The sequence below is a fragment of the Phaenicophaeus curvirostris genome, chromosome 3, assembly GCF_032191515.1.
Source record: "Phaenicophaeus curvirostris isolate KB17595 chromosome 3, BPBGC_Pcur_1.0, whole genome shotgun sequence".
NCBI classification, from domain to species: Eukaryota; Metazoa; Chordata; class Aves; order Cuculiformes; family Cuculidae; genus Phaenicophaeus; species Phaenicophaeus curvirostris.
In genome coordinates, this window is record NC_091394.1 from 39,352,853 (window position 1) to 39,375,738 (window position 22,886).

At 38.8% G+C, this 22,886-nt stretch overlaps 1 protein-coding gene across 3 annotated transcripts in view; it reads left to right on the top strand.

The window, feature by feature from the left end:
• CDKAL1 (CDK5 regulatory subunit associated protein 1 like 1) overlaps positions 1–22,886 on the top strand; it is a 409,759-nt gene that overhangs the window by 112,146 nt on the left and 274,727 nt on the right. For all 3 annotated transcript variants that reach the window (XM_069853739.1, XM_069853740.1, XM_069853741.1), the window contains 2 exons: positions 7,028–7,124; positions 18,814–18,862. In XM_069853739.1, the coding sequence (XP_069709840.1) occupies positions 7,028–7,124; positions 18,814–18,862 (146 nt within the window). The remainder of the gene's footprint in view (positions 1–7,027; positions 7,125–18,813; positions 18,863–22,886) is intronic.

Below are 22,886 nucleotides of genomic sequence, written 5' to 3' on the forward strand. Positions count from 1 at the left end.
GAAGTTTTTAACTGAATTTCTGTTTTTTTCTGTTGTATGGGAAGGTCCCTCTATGATTTACATAAACACAAAAACCCCCAAACTTGACTTCTTAGCAATAATAATAAAAAATAAGAAAATATTTATGCTTTTTAGCAAACAAGTAAAAATCTGTTCACCACCAGCCAAGATGAATTTTTTTGAGGAACAGTTTGCTATTAATTATGCTTTGAATTTTTAAACAACTTTATTGTTGTAAGGCTGGAAAGTTTCAATTACTGGTTTTGCAGGTTCATTTTCAAGTTATGGTACATTGGTTTTCTTAATCATCTGGAAAGACAGTAACTGGTCTGCAACCATTCTTGTCTCACCTGCCCAAAGGCCGTCCTGGTGGGTCTCTGTTCTTGGGAAAGGAGTTTCCCTCTGAAATTGGTCAATTCAACCTTGATTGGGGCTGCGAAACCCACAACCTTGATTGGGGCTGCAGAGCCAAGAGAGGATTTAGGATTTATTCCTTCGATCCTTTTCCTGAGTTCATCTTGGTATGATTTTTCAATTTGGCGAAATCTTTGTGCTGTTACTTTGAAAGTCCTTACAGAAAAAGAAATATGCATTATTGCCACTAAAATACCGTATTGGTTTCAGTAATTACTGCTCAAGAATAACTGCTTTATTAAGATTAAAATCTTCAATTGCTGCCTGTGAAGTTAGGTTTACAGTGATCTGACGGGGTCTAGAGTTTCAAATGGGATTGCCTTTTGCTGACAAACCTGCAGTCACTTCACTTGCATGCCTGGCAGCTGGATGGAAACAAGTTTTTATTCAAACCAAGATACTAGAGCTAAGGCAATAAGCTGTGTTGGAGAGATTCCCTGTTGTTTGGAGGCAGCTGCTAACCTATAGTTTTGGAGCATGATGGACACAAGTGTCTGCCAGAAAAGCCTGGATGGATCTATTGTAGTTGTGAAAAGCAGGAGTTTGAGTAGTCTATTCAAATGGATTTTTTGCTGAGAGCAGGAAAGATGCAAGAAATATAACAGCTGTTCATGAAGGCACTGCGAGTATCCTAATGTCAATGAAATACACTTTTTTCTTCCTGAGGTATGTCCTCTCAGAAACTTAGTGAATTATTTGATATGCAGCATGCGAGTGTTGGGGTTATTCTTAGAGCTGACATTTTGCCTCCTGTGAAAAGCGCTGTTAGAAGAGGATATTTTTATGCTTTTATTTTTGTTTGGAGCACATCTCTACAACCTCAGTTTGGAGTCTGATGGAGCAAACCTTTATGTCTCTTCATAGTCTTTTTAGAAAAATTGTGCATGCTTTTATCAGGAGGAGAACATGGAACTTACACTCCAGGGAGAAAAAATCTGTCATCTGATCATTTTTACTAATGGAGACAAGTTCAGAGGATGCAGCATGGTAACTAGAGGGCTGCTTTGGTAGAGATTGGCCCTCAAAGAGCAGTTGAGTGAACTCTAATAATTAGCCTAAGCATCCATAAATGAACATCATCTTCAGGTGCCTCACAAGGAAAATACAGTTGTTCTTTTGGCGGGATGTGGAAGAGTACAAGGAAGCTGACAGGCCTAAGTAGATTCAAGTGATTCTGCTCTAATTAATTATGTTAACAAGCTTCCCTCAGTTTTTCCACAGCTTTTAACTATGAGATTCTCCCTTACCTTGAAAGCACAACATATATAAATTTCTTATGTCCTTTTTGCTTCTTACTCACTTGTGTTACTCAGCATATTACAACCTTAAAGGTTTTGTGAAGCTTGTCAAGCTCACCATAGATGAAACAAGGAGTTCCTATATCCTTCTCTTGTTCTGTTTCCTTCCCAACATCTTTCCCTTCCCTTCACTTTTTTTTTTTTTTTGGTTCTGCTGCAGCTGTTTTCCCATGAGCTAATTTAATGGAATAAAATGTTAAAATAAGCCCCAAACTCTGCTCAGTACGTGTTTCCTATATCAATGCTTTAAATAAGGCCCTGGAAGGATCCAGTGAGCTGCAAATCTTAGAGCAGAGGAGGAGTGATACCAGATTGGCCAGAAATGAGAAGGAGGAGGCGTTGGAGAAAGGTAGGAGCAGCAATAGCAGACAAGGAGAATGGGAAGCAAGCCTTGGGGAAGTAATGAGACCTTAGATTGCCTCAAAGCCTGTAAAGCCACATTTTAGGTTATCATTTGTAATTTTTCAGACAGAAAATAGCTATATGATTTTATGGATTTTCAGGAATGTATTCCAGATGTTGTACAGGCGCCGTCTTTTCATTCCAAGGATGCGGTGCTCTCTTTAAAACTTGTTGCTTCCTACCGATTAATTCAGCAGATGAGACAGTTGGAAGATCCTTCAAACATTTGAATCTTTAGCCAAATAGCATTTCTTTTTCCCCAGAGACATCACGACATAATTTCTACAGCCTGTGAAGTAGTATCCCATCAATTTTGATTTTTATAACCTTTGACAGTCTGATCTCATCACATACCCAGTTCATACTGTATTCAACTAGTGCTGCCTTAGCAGAATTTTTTTTGTGTCTACTAACATTTATTTGAGAATTTCTAGAGACAAACCTCCCACTGACTTCTGGCTTCACACCTTTCTAAAATACCTGATAAAGGGGTGTTGTGGCTTTTGTGTAACAGAAGGCCTTGAGAATGGCATGGATAGACTACATTGGTGCATTGCACAGCTGGATTTAACTACACATGTTTAATGGGAAGGTTGCTAGGTATGTGCTGCTACAACAATGTCAAGGTAGTGTATTTGGTAGAAATGGCTCATTGATGTAAAAACTTGATAGTATGGTCAGTTGTCATCTACCTAGTAAGGTTCAGGTTGAAGTACTCAATTTCAGCTAACAAGGATGCTTCTTCTTGTACTTCAGCATTCCAAATAGTTTCTGTTATCATTTTATGAACATTTCCCAATAGCTGTCAATGTGAAACTTGACAAGCTCGCTGTAAAGCACTTTCCCCCATCTCGTTTCTGCTCTTGCATGTATTTGACTGTTACTCCATCCTTCTGCTGCAGGGAGCATTCTGCTTATTGTTTAAATACTCCTTCATTATTTAATTCTGCCAACTATGGGTTTTGGAGGAAAAAAATTGGGCTTTGTTGATATAGTACTTGGTTCCACAGATCTGGTAGAAGAGAGACAGTTTACAAACTGCATGTTTCATGCTGACCGGTCTGTAGTTTGCTAGCTCTGCTTTCTGCAGAACAGACTGCCTTTGATTTCAGCTGCCTGCCATGCCTTCCTGTGCCGCTGGGATACCTTGGTGAATATTAATGGTGGCTCTCTGGAAGCTGAGTCATTCACTTAAGAGTTTACAACATAAAAGTCCAGTAGGCAGCTCTGCTTATGTAAGGGGAAGCAAGCAGGTGAGCAGTGATAATCTGACTTCTCTTGTCTATCATCTCTAGCAAAAAGCAAATTAGCCCTTACTTTTGATATCACAGGTTGTCTTGCATTGAATTTAGCCTATCTTCTATGCTTTCACTTTTTTCTTAGATTTGAACCTAAGAGGTCCTAACTTTTTTTTTCCTGTGGTGATTCCACCTGAGTAGCTGTGTGAGTCCTGAAGACGTGGGACAGCTTCCTGCACTGGCTGCCGTGGTATCCAACAGTGCTGCTACACTCATAGTGCTGATGTAGCAAACACATTGGGAGGCTTTTCTGGAGTCTGGGTGCTCGTTCTTTCTTTGTTGTGTTCCTGACCATATTTTCTTGAAGTTTAAAAGATAAAAAGTAGAGGAACCATATAAAAAATGTTATATAAGTTTGTAAGCAGAATATTCTTGTTAGTGCAGGTTCTTAACAACATAAATAGAAGTACACATAAAAGGCAGAAGTTTCTCCCTATCCTAGTTTCATTCTCAAATTTGCTTTGTGAAAAATAAAATACGTTGAACATAATTTTCATTAACTCTGATGGTACAATTATAGTTGCAGTGGCTATATCTGTGCAATGGAGCATGGTCTATGATCTCCCTACAGATCTTGAGTCCTATACTGTATCCAGTACTTTTTTCATGCCCTTGTTGTTTCTCACTTGTTTTTTGTTCCCCACCCATTACTTAGGAAGTAGCTTAAATAATTCCTTTCTTTAAAAAAGAATTGCTACAATTAAATTTCTCTTCAGATGTATATCTTGCAAGTAGTTTTTAGAAAAGAGTGTATTCCTAGAAAATGTTTCCTGAGTCAATTAAATGGCAAGTTCAAGATAAGGTTCATGTAATTGAAAAATATAAAGGTTGTCTGAAAGTGAAGATGTATTTATTCATGCCACCTACTAGATTCCATGAGGTATTATTCTCATTACTATTCATGTTTTTGAAGGATAAAGACTTTTCTAATATAGATGCTGGGCTAGCTAGACTTATGAAGAATAATTTTTGTAGGCTTTTGTTAATATGAGGAGGGCTCATTAAACAATATTAAAAGGAAGTGACAATAGTACTGGAATGTGTGTTTTGACAAGTAGTTTCTTATAAATGTGGCAAAAATTTTCATAATTTCATTGCAATGGCTTTTCATTTATGGCAGGTTTCGTGAACTGTGCTGTGTATTATGGATGTAATGAAAATTGGCTATGATTGAAAATTGAGTTCTGACATTTCCACTTAATTGCATTTTAAAGGAAAAAACCTCAGTGTACAAAATTCTTTATTCTGTAGAGACCTGTACAACTTTAAGAAAGTTAAGCGAGGGCACTGCTTATTATGAAGAATATTCAGTTTAACTTTTTCCCCCGTAGCTCCAGTTATAGTCCCAGAAGATATGGCAAAATGGTAAAGCTGTGAAATAACATTAAAATGCCATTTAATGTGTCAAGGGAAACTTTGTTTATTTTTTTCCTCCTCAGATAAAAAGACTTGAATAAAAGCTTTTTCTTCTCTAGTGCTCACAGGTTTTCAAGTAGATGGAGATGGCTGTTGCTAGCAGCAGATTATACCAGATGCGGAATTGCCTAGGGAATGTGTGCTTCGTTTGCTGGAGACAGGTCTTATTGTCTTGCCTTGAGGCATTAGGTTGAGTCTGTTAGACTATATAAGTAGTAGTCTTCATCGTTTGAGTTAGTGGAGTGTCACATGGTGCTGTGTGGTGTGACATTTTTAGGTAATGCATGAAGCAGGATTTTTTATTTTTTTTAAACCTGACTGTGTAGAAGTAGGTGACCTCTACTGAAGTTTTGCAAAACCCTCAAATATTTACCACTGAAATAAAAGAAAGATTGGAGATTCTGGAGACAGGTTGTTAGGTTCCCTGCCCAAGAAATAGACTAGATTAGCATTTCATCATAGTTCTTTATCCACAGAAATATTATCAAGGAAGACATGAAAGGATTTTCACTTATGTTGTACATTTTAGCATACAAGTAGAGGACCAGTGAGGCTCTGAATGATAAATATCTGAAGATTTTCTGAAAATCCCACTAAACCAAACTTGGATGTTTTAGAGATTTGCTGCTCTTGTGTTGGATATGAGGTAACGGGCATTTTACGTTTTCCTGTTATTTCATACTTGTCTGTGTATAGGATATTTTATTTTTTCTTCTGAAATACTTCATTTTAGTGCAGCAGCCAACAAAAGGTATTTGGCAAGTTGGCCTGTGATCTCCTTTAATATTGCAGTTTGTGTGTTCTTGTGAGATTTCATTTGTAAATAAATTTGTCCATATTATGAGCGTGAACTGAAAATTGTGGGTAGTGGAACTGCATGTGGTACCAGTCTGGTTTTCTTTCTTCGTTGAATTTGTGTTTGCTGAAGACCTCCACATACTCAATGTAGCATCATTGTGCTTGTTGACCATCACTTTCTCTGGCGTGTTCAGGTTGGAGGCAGCTTAAACAAGCTGAAGAGTATAATATTGTCTAAGCAAATATGTATTTTGGATAAGATGATTTTTCTGAAAAATGTTATGTCACGTTTTAGTCTGTTCCAACATAACAGTAAACATTTCATGAATCCATATATTGCTGGAGAAAATATGGATTTACAAGGTTACAGTTTGACAGAAGTCTGCCAGAAGGTTGTGATACAGCATGCAACTGTGAAAGATGGTTCTCAGAGCAACTCGTAATATGTCAGACCTAGCAAATCTGCTGAAACTCTTCAGTGCTTCTCTTCTTTACTGTTTTGCACATTATAATTCAGTAGTAGTAGTTAATGTGTTAACGGAGGATCTTCAAAGTTTAATGAACATAAGCAAGTTTTGCATCTCCCTGTTTTGAATGCAGCCGATAGTTTTGCTTAGGGCTTCATGCAGTTTCAAGAATCTGTGATGGGTTGATATTCAGTGTTGAATTCAAAGTGAGTAAAAATATTACTAACAAAATGAACAGTGGTAACCATTTAATCTTAGTATTTTGGTTTCCTAGGTGGTGCTATGGTAGCATCAAAGCTACATAAGTTACATAAATTAATATCCAGGCAAATGACTCTCTGCCCAAGACAAGCAGTTAAAGCTTGAGAATGCTCAGTATGATATTGAGTAAACATTTACTAAAACATTTTTAAGTAAACAGACATTTAAAATTAAATAAACATTTTAAAGTAAACAATGGAAGACTGATATAACTGGTAATTTCTGACAATTTCATAACTGCATATGTTCTGAGCCAGCAGTTCCTATCTGTGTAGGCTGTCCCTTGCATTTTATGTAACTTTTCTTGAATTGCGCTTAGTATCTCAGTCCCATCTTTCTTGACCAGATTGTCTGCTATTATTGTGTCAATTAAAGGTTAACTGACCTTGATTAGGGCTTTCAAGGTCATACTTTTGTCTAAGAGACACAGTGGGCATGGTCTCTTTAGATACTGCCCAAAGTGAGCCATGTGTGCTGTAGCCTGATAGCTTGATATGAGGTTCTTTTGGTATGTCTGTTTTGTTTCCGAAGTTTAAATGTGCAGGTTGCTTTTGATTTGGGAATGTTTTCATTGTGGCTGCTTTCCAGTGTCACATGTGCCATGTAGCTTCTTTGAAGCTGAAAAGGATCAATTTTGATAATATTAACACATGATCTATCTGACCTTATTTAGGCAAGCCCAAGAAGGGAAGAAGAAAGTGGTTCTAGCAGGCTGTGTGCCACAAGCCCAACCTCGTCAGGACTACTTGAAAGGCTTGAGTGTTATAGGGGTATGTATTTTTATCAACTAGAAAACAAAGTGTTTCATTAATGTTTTCAACAGGTCAATGTCAATATATAGACTTTGTTTCCTTTCTCTTGGAAAAAGCAGCAGAAAAGCTTGGTACTGCTCCTACCACTGTAATATTCTTACATTATACAGCACTTAACCTTTCTTTCATCCGGTGTGATTTGGTTTGGTTGTGGCATGAGGGGAGGAGGAAAGTGATACTGTTGGTGGAATTGACTTCCTGTGCCCTTTGTAGCCTTAAAATATCCAGACTTCATCTAGGATAATGAAGATACCCATTATCATATTCTTTAAAATATCACAAGTTATTTGCTTTACGACAAAATCACGCACCCTTTGTTAAGATCAGTGAAAGAAGTGTAAAAGAATAGAGCATATGAATAGCATGGGTACAGCTGAGGTCGTTGATTTTTCACTTCACCCTATTAAACAGAATGGCAAATGGTAGTGATTATTTTGTTTAAATTTGAGGCGCTCTGAAGAGTTAAATCCACCAGTGACTGAGTTGTTAAACAGTTACCAACCTTTACCTTGAAAATGTAATCAGAGTGCTTTTGACTTCATTCAGTTAGTAAAGTGCCTTCAGTATCCTTTGGGATGAAATACTACTATTGAATAAGCTTTGTAAAATAGTCATGAAAATCTAGGAGTCAAAGCACAAACTAAAAAAGATTCTTCATTGTTCAAGCCTTTACATTAAAACTTGATGAATTTGTAAAAACCATTTTTGAGGTGAAGCACTACCACTGAATTCAGTACGTGGAATGAATTACAGTGAAACTGTCCTGAATTATGTTAAGTCATAGCAGATAACTGTGTGGCATTTTTTCTGCGTTAAAAATGTAGAGGTCATTGTGTTTCTGCTTCAGTGTCATGAACACAGGTTAAAATTAAGATTTTATAGGAACAACAACAACAATAATGTTCCAAAGCTTTCACTTTCATTAGAAGATTTTACAAGATGTAGTTATGCAAAGTAATTTAGGAGTAAAATAATAGTTTGTTTGGAATTTGGAAGAAGATGGCCTCATTTTAATTTAATTTGACTTAGGTTGCTTCATTTCCAACTTAACACACATTTAACCAGTATCTGGCAAGCAATGGTTTTAATTGTGTGTGTATTGTAGCAATTTAAACATCACTCAGAACAAGCTGTCAATTAAGTACTCAGGACAATTTGCCTTATTTATTCTGTACAAACCAGCAAACTCTTGAAGGACTAGTCATACGTACTTGTGATATTGCAGTTTCAGTGCTGTAGTGCAGTGAATCGACTGGCCAAACAGCAGACCTGAAAACCTTTCATTTGGAGAAAATAGGTGACTGTAGACAGAGACCTTCCAAGCATGGAATTAATCTGTGGCTCAACATCAGGGAGAAGTTTTGGAAACATTCTTGAATGTATCACCTCCTACCTTTCTACTCACAGGAGTGCTTGCCACTGTTTTTAATATTGGGATACTAGAAGAAAATTCTTCACAGAAAGGATTCTCAGGCTCTGGAACGGCTGCCCAGGGATGTGATGGAGTCCCCATCCCGGGAGGGATTTAAGAGAAAGGCAGACGATGTGCTCGGAGATACAGTTTTAGTTGTGGACAAGAACAGTTGGACTCGATGATCTCAAAGGTCTTTTCCAACTGAACAATTCTATGATTCTATGATTCTATGATTAACTGATTTATTGAAATTCTTTATAAAGATGGGCTTTGTTAATTGAATTTTTAATTAATTACTGCTGTCACTCAGAATGTTTTATTGTACCCTTTTTTTCCCAGCTTCCATTCTTAGATACGTTAATGCTTATAAATTATCTCAGTGCCTAAAAATGATATTCGGCATCTCTAAAATGTGACACTATTCTGTAAAGATGACACAGCATTGATAGTTACAGTTTAAATGAAGAAACAAACTTTCCATTCCACTCTGTATTCTTATGTTACACAAATATAATCAAGAGAATTGTGGTCTGTCATCTCTAAGACACCAACTAATGATGTGCAACTTACTTTGTGCAGCAGGGTAGGAAAAGTCAGAAAAAGAAATAGTAAATGGATTCCTCTTGGCGCAGAGGCAACATAGTTATGTGATCTGTAGCTGGTTGTTGTAGTGAATATAACAATATCTACGCGTATGAAGACGGAAGTGAAAAATTGATGTCTTGCTGTCCTTTGACCCAGACTGTAATTCGATGTTTGTTTTGATGGATTTAATTTTGGAAAATGTGGGGACCTGAAGTTGGACTATTTTTAAAAAAAAATGTTTTCTTTCCTATTTTTTTAAACAAACCCAAAGGCCCAAGCGCATAACTTTTCTTTTTAGATAATGTGATTTCTGAAATTTAGCCTCTTGTATTCGTCTTCATTTAAGTATCTAGAATCAGTGCTTAGTGAAAAATATTTGTTTGAAGTTGTATTAGGCTTGCAGTGATAGGATGAGGGGGAATGGGTATAAACTGGAAAGGGGTGGATTTAGCCTAGACATAAGGAGGAATTTCTTCATGATGAGAGTGATGAGGCACTGGCACAGGTTGCCCAGGGAAGTTGTGGCTGCCCCATCCCTGGAGGTCTTCAAGGCCAGGTTGGATGGGGCCTTGGGCCACCTGATCTAGTGGGACGTGTCCCTGCCCATGGCAGGGCAGTTGGAACTGGATGATGTTTAAGGTCCCTTCCAACCCAGACAATTCTATGATTCTTTGATTCTATTAATGCAGTGTTCCCAAGTACTTTTTTACTGGAGCAGAAAATACTGACGTGATCTTCTCAATAAGGATACTGTCATCTCAGAAGGGCCTTAAACGTTAGGCCTAACTTTTAACCAAAGCAAAGCTAAGAGCAGATATTGTCCATATTTTCAGTTTATATATTTAAGAAGATTTTCTTGACAAAGAGTGTGAGGGTGTGACTGTATTAAAGTTTTACCTTTAATTAAAGGAGTTACTTTACGATTGCAAAATATTTTTGAAAGGCAGTTTTGACAGAATTGAGAAATAGAAAATGATCTGTTGGCAGTAGGATATTGATTCTGCTTTAAGATTTTAGGCATTAAGAGTACATTTTTTGGAAAACTTGCTTTACCACCAGGTCAGTCTCATCTTCAACTTGGCTGAGAAATACAGTTGATTTATTGCTGCTTATGTAAGTTCTGCTATTTTCTTCCTTTCTTTTTTTTTCCTTTTCTTTTAAAGAACAGTGTTGTCTGAGACTGTGGTTATTTACCAGCAATTATAACTCCCTTGGGGCTGCTTTCTGAAGGCAGAGTGTGTCAGATGGCTCTTCGGCTCATCTTGTTATAACGGTGGAGGAAGTTGCAATGTAACTACCAGAGAATTTCCAGTAACTCAGGGCTTGTTTTGATTTGCTGTTGAGAAATACAGGACTGAACTTCCACTGTTCTTTCTTTATTACGTGATTTTAGCAGAATGGAAGCAAGAGCAACTTCATGTCCCTGTTTATCATTTGTGATGTTACCATGCTTTTGTGTTTCTTTAAAGTCATTGCTGTTTTTTAATAATAATGTGGGTTGGGGCATTGCCACGGGCTGCATGTAAGCAAACCACAGCACAGCATGGCAAGGTAAAAGAGGTGTTTTCTGGAAGGAGGAAGTTCTAGGTAATAATAAACCTGCCAAGTGTGAAAAGTAAGTCAAATGCATAGTGATGCATTAAACAGGTTCACAGCCATTTACACCCAGGTGGATGTAATCTTCCTCCTCTATGCTTGGAGTAATGTACACACTTCAAACTCACATGCACATATGGTATTGCTAAGAGAAATATCAGCTCTCGTAGTTAGAATTGTCCCTCCCTTTTCATTGTCAGTTGCTAAAAAGGAGGGTATGTGGCTTTGTCTATGCTGATTATTTTGAGGGGATAAAAGGGAAGGGAAAGGAGGGACAAGGTGTAGTGGCAGATTTAGCAGTCTGGTTATGTTCTGGGGCTTGTGAATGGCTGTTGGTAGCTGTAGTGCTTCCTCACTTCCTGAGTTGCATACAAGGGCACACAAACCCCTAGTTCCCAGTGATAAGTTGAGCTATTGTAATGAGATGAGATGATTTTTTCTTTGAAACTTGTCTAGAGTTTTAAGTTATTTGGCGTCCAAATGATGCGACGTGTTGGAACTCCTGATGAGTTTGCTAAGGGTTTGTGGACCTTAAGATGCTTCAGAAGCCCTCTTTATCTGTACTTTGAAATCCTGGATATATTGAAAGCATGAGGCCTAATGCAGATATGTATCCTGTTAAAGGCATGCTGTAGCTCTGCAGATGAGTGAATCTTTTCACTGAGAATGTCAACTGCAGTTCTCTTTCCTTCTCTTCCCCATCTTCCCAATGTAAAATCTAGCATCAAAGGTCTGCTATCTTCTGCCATACATCCGTTTCCCAAGGGAAGAATTTCAGCCCACTCTGCACAAAATATATCCAGTGTCACCAAAGCTGTAATCTTCTGTGCTGCCGCATTCTGAGACAGAAGGTGTGGGTCCTGTGCATGGTGGTTACTGCAGGCTCTCTGACCAGAGTTGAGCCTGAAGCCCCTGCTTTGCAAACCCCCCTGCAGGGGCTCCCTGCATTCCCCTGACTTCTGAATAACCTTTTCTGTGGTTGTTCTACTCTATAAGACAAGCTTTAGTTAATTTATTTTAACATCCAGTTTGATACTGTGTAGTGTGATTAGTTATAGTTAAAGTGCTGAACGCTGCTGGTAGCAGCATGTATCACTAGAAGCACTGCTGTAAAAGTAGGTGGTCTGGTGTAAGAAATGCTAAATACATTCAAAAAAATAGACCCTTGACTTCTCAACCTGTACATCTATAATTAGTATACATTTTTCAATTGAGTGCCTCTGTTCTCGACTTGTAAAAGCCTTGTGACCAGAGCTTTCACAGTTGCATTGTGAAAGAAAATCAGTGTAACCTTCCCAAGATGCCAGATGCCTGTACATTCCTACCACTGTCATATTCTAAATGAGAATGGTATGTTGTATGATATTTCTGTTCATACAAGTTTCTATAATGTTTGCAAAACATAGATAATGATATGTCCATACCTTGCAGTGTTTGTAAGGTCAGACTGCATTAAATATTGCAAGCCTCTCTGTTAACTGCCCTTAAACTGGAGCTTTGCAGAAATGCAAATATCCAATGTGTACTTCTGGAAAGGCAAATTTGATGGATTTTTAATTATTTCACTTAACAGAACTTCTTGGAAAGTGTTCCAAAAGCCTGGGAACTGATATGCCATTCTTCTGTAACTTACAGACAAGAATGTTTTCATGCAAAATTCAAGCTCAGTCAGTACCACGCAGCTGGTTAACTTTGGCTTTTGAATTGTCGTGCTGATATTCAGATATCATAGAATCATAGAATCATAGAATAACCAGGTTGGAAGGGACCCACCGGATCATCGAGTCCAACCATTCTTATCAAACACTAAACCACGCCCCGTTAGCACCTCGTCCACCTGCGCCTTAAACACCTCCAGGGACGGTGACTCAACCACCTCCCTGGGCAGCCTCTGCCAGTGCCCAATGACCCTTTCTGTGAAGAATTTTTTCCTAATGTCCAGCCCAAATCTACCCTGGCGGAGCTTGAGGCCATTCCCTCTTGTCCAAGTCAGGAAAGAATTGCTGTTAAGCACCTGCATTTAAACTCAAAATTGGAGTTGCAAATAGAAACTATTAATTTCTATAGCAGCTACCTACTGCCCTGTGAATCAAAAGGTGTAGGAATGAATTTAGATAAGAATTATACTTGAGCTGTCATTTTTAGCAATGAAAATCAGTTGTTTACATGCTTTTCTGGGGTACTCTCCTTCCCCTTACAGTTTATGTAAAGCCTGCTGTCAAAATACATTCTTAAACCAGAATATTGTCCATTACTATGGTCAATGTTGTCAGCAAATGCTTTAAACGCAGATGTTATCCCTCTGAAGCTGAAATGTCTAGTCACATGCCTTTTGAAGTTATGTTTTAAGGCCTGGCTTTACACAGCCTAAGTACTGTAATTTGAGAGTCTGTTTTGCTCAGCTCCCTTTATGATCCATGAAGATAAATATCTTTAAGGTAGTTTAGATTTTTAGAAGATCTGAAGCTGTGTATTTCCCTTTTACTGGCTTTAGAGAGAGGATAGGCTGAGTAGCCTTTTAGCATCCAACATCCGACAGCTTCTCAAACAAGGTGAGATAAAACTGAGAGTTGGTGGACTGGAGTTAAAATCGTTAGTATTATGAACAGTGGGTTGTAATCACCTATAATTATTTTATCTGTGTAGTAACTGATTTATTTTTATCTATATGAATGAAAATCAAAGATAGGTAGGGCTTTCCACAGATGAGAAAAAAACATTGTTTTGCTTGAAGTACTTATGTATATGTATGTATGCTCACTCCCAGGGTCTTCGTAAGCAGCTGTGTGCTGACAGTTTTTGCTTCAGCAGTAGCTTCATGCAGTATGAGCAAGCTGCTGCCTTGTCCTATACTGTGGGTACCCTGGCCTCAGTTTCTCCCAACCATTGGCTAAGTTTTTTGTTTTGTGGGTTTTTTTTTTAGTAAATGTTTCTAGTCTTCAGTATTTCTGGTCTTTATTCCTGCTTCTCTGACTTCAAGATCTTTTTTTGGTAGTCACTTTCTGACACTTGATGCCCTTACACATTGCTTATGTTACTTCTGAGAGATTTCTCTTGGAAGGGCAGTGGGGGAAGGCTCAGGAAGTAATTTCTTGAGAGAGTTGTCAATGTTCTGTCAACATTAGAGGAGCTTTAAGCTTCAGACCTTCTGTGGTGGAAATACATTTCCTTCTATGGCTGAAAGGAAGAAGATTGTGGGGAGCAACTATATTTGCTTTGGGGGAAGATTCCTGAGAAGGCTGGTTATGACGAGGACCTAGCTGCCGTTTTTAACTAGCAGTGGAAAGTGTGTCAGCAGCTGTGAGAGCTGAGACAACTTGGAGTGTGAAACCACAAACTTGTTGACCAAAAGATGGTGACTGGTGGCAGGGGTCAGAGATGGCATGCTTTCTCTGGTTTATTTTTGTTTGCTGCTGATTCTACCAGGTTAACTGCAGTCTCCCGGCAGAAACAACAGTGGTGAGCCAGGTGATGGGGACCCCTTGCAACCACTTTGAGGAAGTGGTGTGTCAGGTGCAGGAATTATTTTGCAATCTCACAATTTGGAGACAGCAAAGAGTGTGATGTATTGCACGCTCATGTTTTGATGTATCACTGTACTGAGAATCAAAACATAATTGGAGGGCAACTGCTGATTTGAATGCCAAGATGCTTGCTAACTTCTACAGTGATTTTTTTTCTTAACATCTTTTTTTTTCTTAATCACCTAGTAGGCACTCTCTTCTGAGACAGAGACAGTTCAAGTCTTAATATGTGGTGATATTTTCTAAAGGAATTGAAATGCTTGCTTTGTAGGATTTAATCTTCTTTAGTGGGACAAAATGGCCATTATCTAACAGACAGTGGCATAACTCCAGAAAGCACAAGCACTGTGGCAGTTGGCAAAGGGCAGTGTGCCTCTGGTGTAATTATGCTCCCTGCAGCTGACTCCATCTGAGATGATCTGTGGGCTGTATTAAAAGGAGAGAAAATGAATACTTTTTCTTTTACCACATAGATTGCCAGGAAGTATTATGCATTCGCACCTTTCTTGCAATACATAGTGGGGCCAGATAATTCCTCAGTTTCTTCAGTGGTGCAGCTTGAATCGGACAGATGTTCTGTGGTGCCTTAGAAGCCCATGTGGCAGACTGTTAAAGGGCAATCTGCATCTTCCAGAAAATATTGGACATTTATTAATTGCTTATTTTCACAGGCATCCTCTGTTTTCTTATCATGGCTTCACCCACAGAAAGAAGCACACAGAGGCTTCTCTCTTAGAAAAGACCATTAAGACACTGGATATCTTCACTAAAAAGAGCAGTTTGCTTCTTTGAACTGTAGCACTTTTTACCCAGCTTTGGTTGTAAGGGACATCTGAAGACCGTCCGTCCTGCTTTGTGTTGGTCCTGTCATGTCACAAAAGAGGTTGGTCCAAATACCTTTACACACAAAATGTTTCTGTCCATATTTCAGTGGATACATTAAACTGAGAGTATATTTATTTCACTGTAAATTTTGTATAAGCTTATGTCTTCCCAGATGGCAATGCAGGGTCTTTACAGAGATCTTTGTGCTTCCCTGAAGAGAATGTCAGAAAGTTCCTTGATAGGTTCATGGTTGCACATTTCTAGATAGCTTTCTCAGGTCTGAGGCTCAGTGACTTCTACAGAGTACTAAATCTCAGGGTAAATACGCAATCTCACTTATCTGACTGTTAATAGTATTCAGAATTGTAAGGACTGGCTTAGCTGTTATGTTTTTTGAAGAGTTCATCTCTTGCAGAACAGTTTCAGGATGTTAATACTGGTTCTGAGACAACTTGAGTCATTTGTGTGATGGTCCTCACCATGCATGTCTGTCTGCACTCACAGATCACCCAGTGTGAGACTGCAGATGTAGCACATTACAAGTGTGTCTTTAGGCTGTTTACACCTAGCTGTTATCTGTTGAATGTGATAATGACGCTACAAAGGGAACTGAGGGACCTTCTCTGATGACAAATGGACAATGTGTGCATTTCTGTACTCATCTTCCTAATTAATGGTGCTTAGTTGAAGAGCTCAGGGCTTCTGTCTCCCAGTGAAGTACAGGAGTGTCCTGGGAAGCACATGGTTTGAAATGTGACAGGGTCATATTTGCATGGTGAGGAATGACCTGCAGCTTCAGCCCCAGCGTGGATTGCCTCATGTCTGCTTTGTGTGTATAACGGTTGGATACATATGATCACTAAGCTATAACTGTGCCTAGCTCTGACCTCACCAAGAAGGCTCATAGATTCTTCCTAGTCTTTGTTTCAACTCAAGCTTCGTGCTTTGAAACAGTTCTTTTTCCTTGCTTTCTGACCAGCCAGTTTCCTGCTTTGGCTACTCCTTCATCCCACGGGCCCTGCTTGTGCTCTTGTCCTATCTCAGACCAGACTTCTGCATCAGCCTTGATCTGTAGGTTTGAGGGAGGGATGGGGAGTTGGCGTGGTTCTGTTTAGCTGCTTTTAGCTTTTGTTCTACCCAAGTCCCAATGGAGAACTGTTTGTAATGGACCATGTGCATGCTTCTATTATAAACAAGATCTCACAAGATCTGTGGAGGCAAGTACGGTGCACAAACTAGTACAGCAGTAAGGTACCCACTGTCAGTCCTGAAGGTTTGGGTTACTGAGACTCATTTCAAAGAAAAGTTGAGGAATGGTGTCTTTTCCCTTCATACACCACTAAGAACTTATAAGTCTCTGTGCTTATGGGCTTCCAGGTGTCTGATGGTGACACTATTGAATCTCTGCTCAAGAAGATTTATGGATGCCTTTGACACCACTTCAAAACAGAATTATCCATAAAGTTAGTGAGATGTGGGGAAAAGGAATCCTCCAGGCCTCTCTATACCCAAGAAAATGTCATTACCATGACTCTGTGATTTTTTTTTCTTTTTCTTCTTTTTTTTTTCCCAAACATGAATCTTCTAAACCCTTCCCTCTTCCTACTCTAGATTCATCCCAGTTTTATGAAGATACTTAGGTCTTCATAAATGAAAATTGGAAGCATTCCATATTTTCTTCTTGAGCACTCATGGCTTTAGCCAAACAATTCCCAATAATTTCAAATAAAAAATTTAATTTAAGTTATTACATGAACTGTCTTCTTGATAGACATATTCCGAATAATTTAGTTTATCCAATAAAAAGAAAATAAAAGATACTGATTGTTTGTTTGTTTGTTTTTTATTTAGCAGGGGTTTTAGAGCTATGCTAAAATTCCCCAGGTGCACAACACAGAAAGCAATCAGAGGTGGTTCAAGTTATGAACCAACTAGATTTCTTTTCTTTTAAAATGATTCCAAACTTACAGTTTAGTGTTGAGATATGTAGCAGTAATATTTTAGACAATGTATTTGGCACAGACTCTATTCTGTGACTGAATTTAATGTCGTAAATGTGTACACATCTGTTTTCAAGTTGCATTTTTTATTTATTTAAAAAAAATTAAGTCTATATGTAAGAACCTTAGGTCATAGTTTTTAAATTTTTATCTAGAAAGGATATATATGCAAGTTTGTAAAGATGGATGTGTTCCACACAGCTGCTTAAGTGTGCTTTATTTGCAAGTAGATCACTAAATATTGACATATATATAATATGAATGCTTCTAATCCAGGAAAGGATTTAAAGGTGTATCTTTTTGTAAGGTTATAAAAATGCCAGTATTAGTGATTCTTTAAATAACTGAATTTCCAGAATTCATACTAATATGCTACATTCAGAAATCTGAAGTTGTAAAGATTTCTGTTTTGAAAAGGCTGTATTTCAAAAGTTGTTTGTTTTTTTTTTTTTTTAAAAAAAATAAAATTGGAGTTTAATATGGACTTGATCCAACTCCCAGACAAGAAAAGGAACATACTCCCACTGACTTTAGTTGGGAACTCTAGATCAGACACCAGCTACAGATGAGCTTTTTCTTTTTTAGCTGTTATTAGATGGATTGGAAAATGGATGTGAAATAGAGATGATTGTGCAGACATTTCTTTACAGGAAATGGCAAACTTGGTGGTTTAAAGGCACAGAGGCTTAATGGGGAAAGTCTTGGAAATCGAATTTTTCTACTGTGGAAAAATTATAAACTAGTGTAAAAGTGCAAAGCAGGGCTTTCTGTATTTGGCTTTCCTGCAATATGTGTAAGTATATATATAGGACATTACACAGAATACGCAGTTTGGGTGAACATTGGAGGAAGATCTTGAATTTAAGAATTTCTGAGTGTTTAGTTTTTCATTATTGATACTGATTCCTTCTACTTAATGTACAAAAATATCTATATTAATTGGCCATTAACTTTAAATAAAGAATAATACATCCAATAATTGAACTCTTTATTACATTATGAGTGAATTGTGGCAAGTGTAACACTAAAGCACAAATTTGTTGTCTTTGTTAGAAAAGTTATGTCATGGTCGTTAAATACTACTTTTGTCTTGAGTAAAGCATTTCTCCCCCCTGCTCTCCATTTCTGAACACTGCCTGCAGTAAGTCCAGGACTGTAAGTCTTGTTCTTTTAAACTTGACTGCATTGTTTTTGATTTCTTCCCATGCTCCCGTGTCTTTCCCCTACAATACTTCCTTAATTTTCTCCCCTATAGTCTGCCCTCACGATATCCTCAGCTTCTTGTTGTGTTCTCCACCATCTGCTGTTTTGGTATTGAGACTGGGGAGAGGAAGCACTTGGGGAGTGTTAGAGCTGCCCTGGTGCTGAGTGCCTGGGTGACCACTGCCTTTCAAAGACCAAGAACAGGAGTTAAGGCATGAAATCTTTTCTAGGATCCCTCTTTTCTAGCCATTTGGAGATTTTTGCCAAACTTACATGAACTTGATGGTTTTGAGGACAAAATCTGGTTTAAGTTACGAGTTGAGTTTTAAAGTTACTTTTAGCAGACGAACCAAGATACACAGAAAAAAACTGGCTAAAAACATAGTCCCAGACTCTGTACTCTCCCTTAATACAGAAGAACACACTTTTGAAAGAAGAGATAATATATAGTATTGTCTAGTTGTTGACTACTTAGACATTGACCTTCTGACTTTTTTTAGGTTCAGCAGATAGATCGTGTAGTAGAAGTTGTGGAGGAAACTATTAAAGGTAAGCATCACACTTGAAATAATTGCAGCTAGTCTGAAAGCAGTAAGCATTAACTGGAAGAAGTGCTGCTGTTATGTTCTTGATCAACCTAATGCTTGCTTTTTCCTCTAGCTAAATGTTTGGGCAGTGTAGTACTTTTTCGTTTATGCTTTATGTAGCTTTGTGTAGGTGGTAATTCTGGAGATCTTTTCTGGCAGGAGCTCTGTGGCCTTTTTGATTTAAGTGATCCAGGGGATACTTCAAGAAATCATTTATGTTGCATCAATGTAGGTGTATGTAGAGTATTGTTTAAAGTTTCTGCACTATCTTAATTCGGTGCTATATCTCTACTTTCTTACATTTACTCCTCTTGTGTTTTCTTCTTTTGACATGTTTTGGCTCACTTCCCCAAGTTCTCCTCAGCAGGAGAGATAAATTGTCTACTGGTTTAATGTTCTTTAACTGTGTTCCTTGTTCTCTCTGGCTGCGTTCATGTGTGTGTACGCACAGTACTTTGCAGGGGAGTGGGGGAAAAGACAGCATTGTTTCTGCAGCCTGACTGGTAAACATTTGCTATTAAATAAATATGTTTGTCTGGGTCTTTCTGGGTTACCTAAGTTTGTCTCCATTACTTATCAGGCCATAAAAATTACTGTCCCGTGAAGCTTTAAATTACAAGGCTTAGTTTAACTGTCTGTACTTTCAATATAAACAAGTGGCTAGTCTGCAAGACATTGCCTGTAACTTTAATGATGGAGCATGGCATTTTTGAAGTACAGCGTGCAAATGTAGAAACAGTGCAAAATTTTAAAAGAAAGAAAAGTTTCTATCAAAAAATTGTGTAGTGTGGTGTAGAGCTTCTAGAGTTTGTGCTTTGAAGGCCTTAAGATTTCATATGGCTTTGAATGCTTTCAAAAATAGAACCTGTACTCCTATGTATTCCCAGCCAGAACTTGTCCCAGTTTCTGGCATCTATTTTTGGGGGGTGCAACCTACTGTTCTGTACAAACAAAGAAGAAATATATTCTGCTTATTCATATTTCTTATTAAACAAGCCAAACTGTTTTCCTCGAAGCATTGTGGCATTTATGACAATGTGTTGGAAATGGGGATGCTTCCTAATTTTTACAGTAGTACAGTATTTCAGATCCCTATCTGATTTTCTTCAGTTTTATTTATCCTTAAGTGAGTAAGATGATAACCTGGGTCAGCATGCCCTCCCTTTACAAAAATGGGCTCTGCAATATTTATACGGACTCCAGACATTACTGCTTTTTTGATAATAGAGTTACTTAGGTTATTGTGACTAAATATTATATGACTACACAATCTAGTACAGTTGTTAGAATTGCACTTTTCATTGAATTAATTATAAGATTGTGTTTTGCATGTGGATATAATTCTGGAAAATAATTTCCATAGACATGTTAAGGAACATTTAAACTTTAAAAAGCATGAGTTTGGGGAAAGATTTTTCCTCTCTAGCTTACCGCTAAGTGATTTGAATAAAAAGTAGTAAGCAGGCTGCTGAATTGCACACATGGTTCCTTCAGGGATTTCTCAAAAGGTGATGGAACACAGGATTTCTCAAGTTTTACAGGAAAAAAAACCCAAAAATGGCTTGCCAGTGCAAGGGAAAGATGAACATACTAGAGGGAGTCCAACAAAGGGCTACAAAGAGACTGTGACTGAAGCATCTCTCCTCACAGGACAGACAGCCTGAGAGAGCTGGTGCTGTTCAGCCTGGAGAAGTCTAAGAGGAATCTTATCAACGTATAGAAACACCTGAAGAGAGGGGGCAAAGATGTGCCCAGTGACAGGACCAGAGGCAATGGCCACAAACTGAAACACTGGAGGTTCCCTCTGAACATTAGTAAACATTTATTTGACTGTGAGGATGTTTGAGCACTGGCACAGGTTGCCAGTCCAGGGAGTCTCCATCCGTGGATGTGTTAAAAAGCTATCTAAACATGGTCTCAGACAACTGGCTGTAGGTGACCCTGCTTGTTGCACGTGATGACCTCCAGAAGTCCCTTCCAGCTGTAACTGTTTGTGAAAACAAAAGTTCAGTTGGAAAGGGAATCAACAAATTGACAGGGGTCATAGCATATGATGTCATACTTTCGAAAAAGCCAACCATAAAAATAGAACGTTTTACTTATATTTTTTTAAATTTATATTTGTTTAAAGAGAATGCATTAATTTATGCATTTGGGAATCACCTCCCACTAAGGGAGAACAACTTGAAACTCTTTCATTGTGTTTTATGAAAGAACCTAACCAGGAACTTTCTTTATCCAACGGAAGTGCTGTAGATAAATAAGATTGTTGGTTAAGAATATTTTATACTGTAAGACAGATAAATAGTAAATTAATGTAAAACCATATGAAATGTAACCCTGTATCTTCATAAGTCTGCATCATCATAACAACATCTCAAGCTGCCAAATTGTTCAGGAGACGGAATTGATGCGGGACGGGGGATTAAATGCAAATTCTAAATTGAGAGCCACCTTACATTAGTGAGTTTTAAGTGGGGTATCTGTCAGATTTGTATGATACAATTTCCTTTACCTTTTTTTTTTTCTAAAAGAAAATCTAAAGGTTGTATGGGTGGCATGCTCTTGTAGTGGGCTGTGTGTACTGAAGTATATATAGAAAATTTTAAAAATACTGTATATTTAAAGTTTTAAAACATGGTTTTGACTGAATATTTACAATGAGAGAAATTAAAACGGTATAGTGTCTGTACTCTGTAGGGCAGCTGTCTCTGCAGACTGGTCAGCCTGACTGAGTTGTCCTGATTTTCTGTCCAGATTCATAGAATCATAGAATAACCAGGTTGGAAGAGACCCACCGGATCAAGTACAACCATTCCTATCAAACACTAAACCATGCCCCTTAGCACCTTGTGCACTCGTGCCTTAAACGCCTCCAGGGAAGGTGAATCAACCACCTCCCTGGGCAGCCTGTTCCAGTGCCCAATCACCCTTTCTGTGAAAATTTTTTTCCTAACTTTCAGCCTAATCCTCCCCTGGTGGAGCTTGAGGCCATTTCCTCTTGTCCTGTCCCCTGTCACTTGGGAGAAGAGGCCAGCACCCTCCTCTCCACAACCTCATTTCAGGTAGTTACAGAGAGCAATGAGGTCTCCCCTCAGCCTCCTCTTCTCCAGGCTAAACAACCCCAGCTCCCTCAGCCGCTCCTCATAAGGCCTGTTCTCCAGTCCCTTCACCAGCTTTGTTGCTCTTCTCTGGACTCGCTCCAGAGCCTCAACATCCTTCTTGTGGTGAGGGGCCCAGAAATGAACACAGGATTCAAGGAGCTTGAAGCCCCTTGCGGTGCTAAGGGGCATGGTTTAGTGTTTGATAGGAATGGTTGGACTTGATGATCCAGTGGGTCTCTTACAACCTGGTTATTCTATGACTCTATGATTCTATGAGCGGTCTCACCAATGCTGAGTACAGAGGGAGAATAACCTCCCAGGTCACGCTGTTTCTGATACAAGCCAAGATGCCATTGGCCTTCTTGGCCACCTGGGCACACTGCTGGCTCATGTTCAGTTGGCTGTCAACCAACACCTCCAGGTCCCTCTCCTCCAGGCAGCTTTCCAGCCACACTTCTCCTGGTCTGTAGCACTGCATAGGGTTGTTATGCCCAAAGTGCAGGACCCAGCATTTGGCTTTGTTCAACCTCATGCTGTTGGTCTCAGCCCAGCGGTCCAGCCTGTTCAGATCCCTTTGCAGAGCCTCCCGACCCTCCAGCAGATCGACACTTCCACCCAGCTTAGTGTCATCCACAAACTTGCTAAGGGTGCACTCAATGCCTTCATCCAGGTCATTAATAAAGACATTGAACAGGGCTGGACCCAGCACAGAGCCCTGGGGAACAGCACTTGTGACCAGCCTTCAGCTGGATTTAATGCCATTTCCCACCACTCTCTGGGCCTGGCCATCCAACCAGTTTTCCACCCACGAGAGTGTGCGCCTGTCCAGGCCAGAGGCTGACAGTTTCTCAAGCAGAATGCTGTGAGAAACTGTGTCAAAGG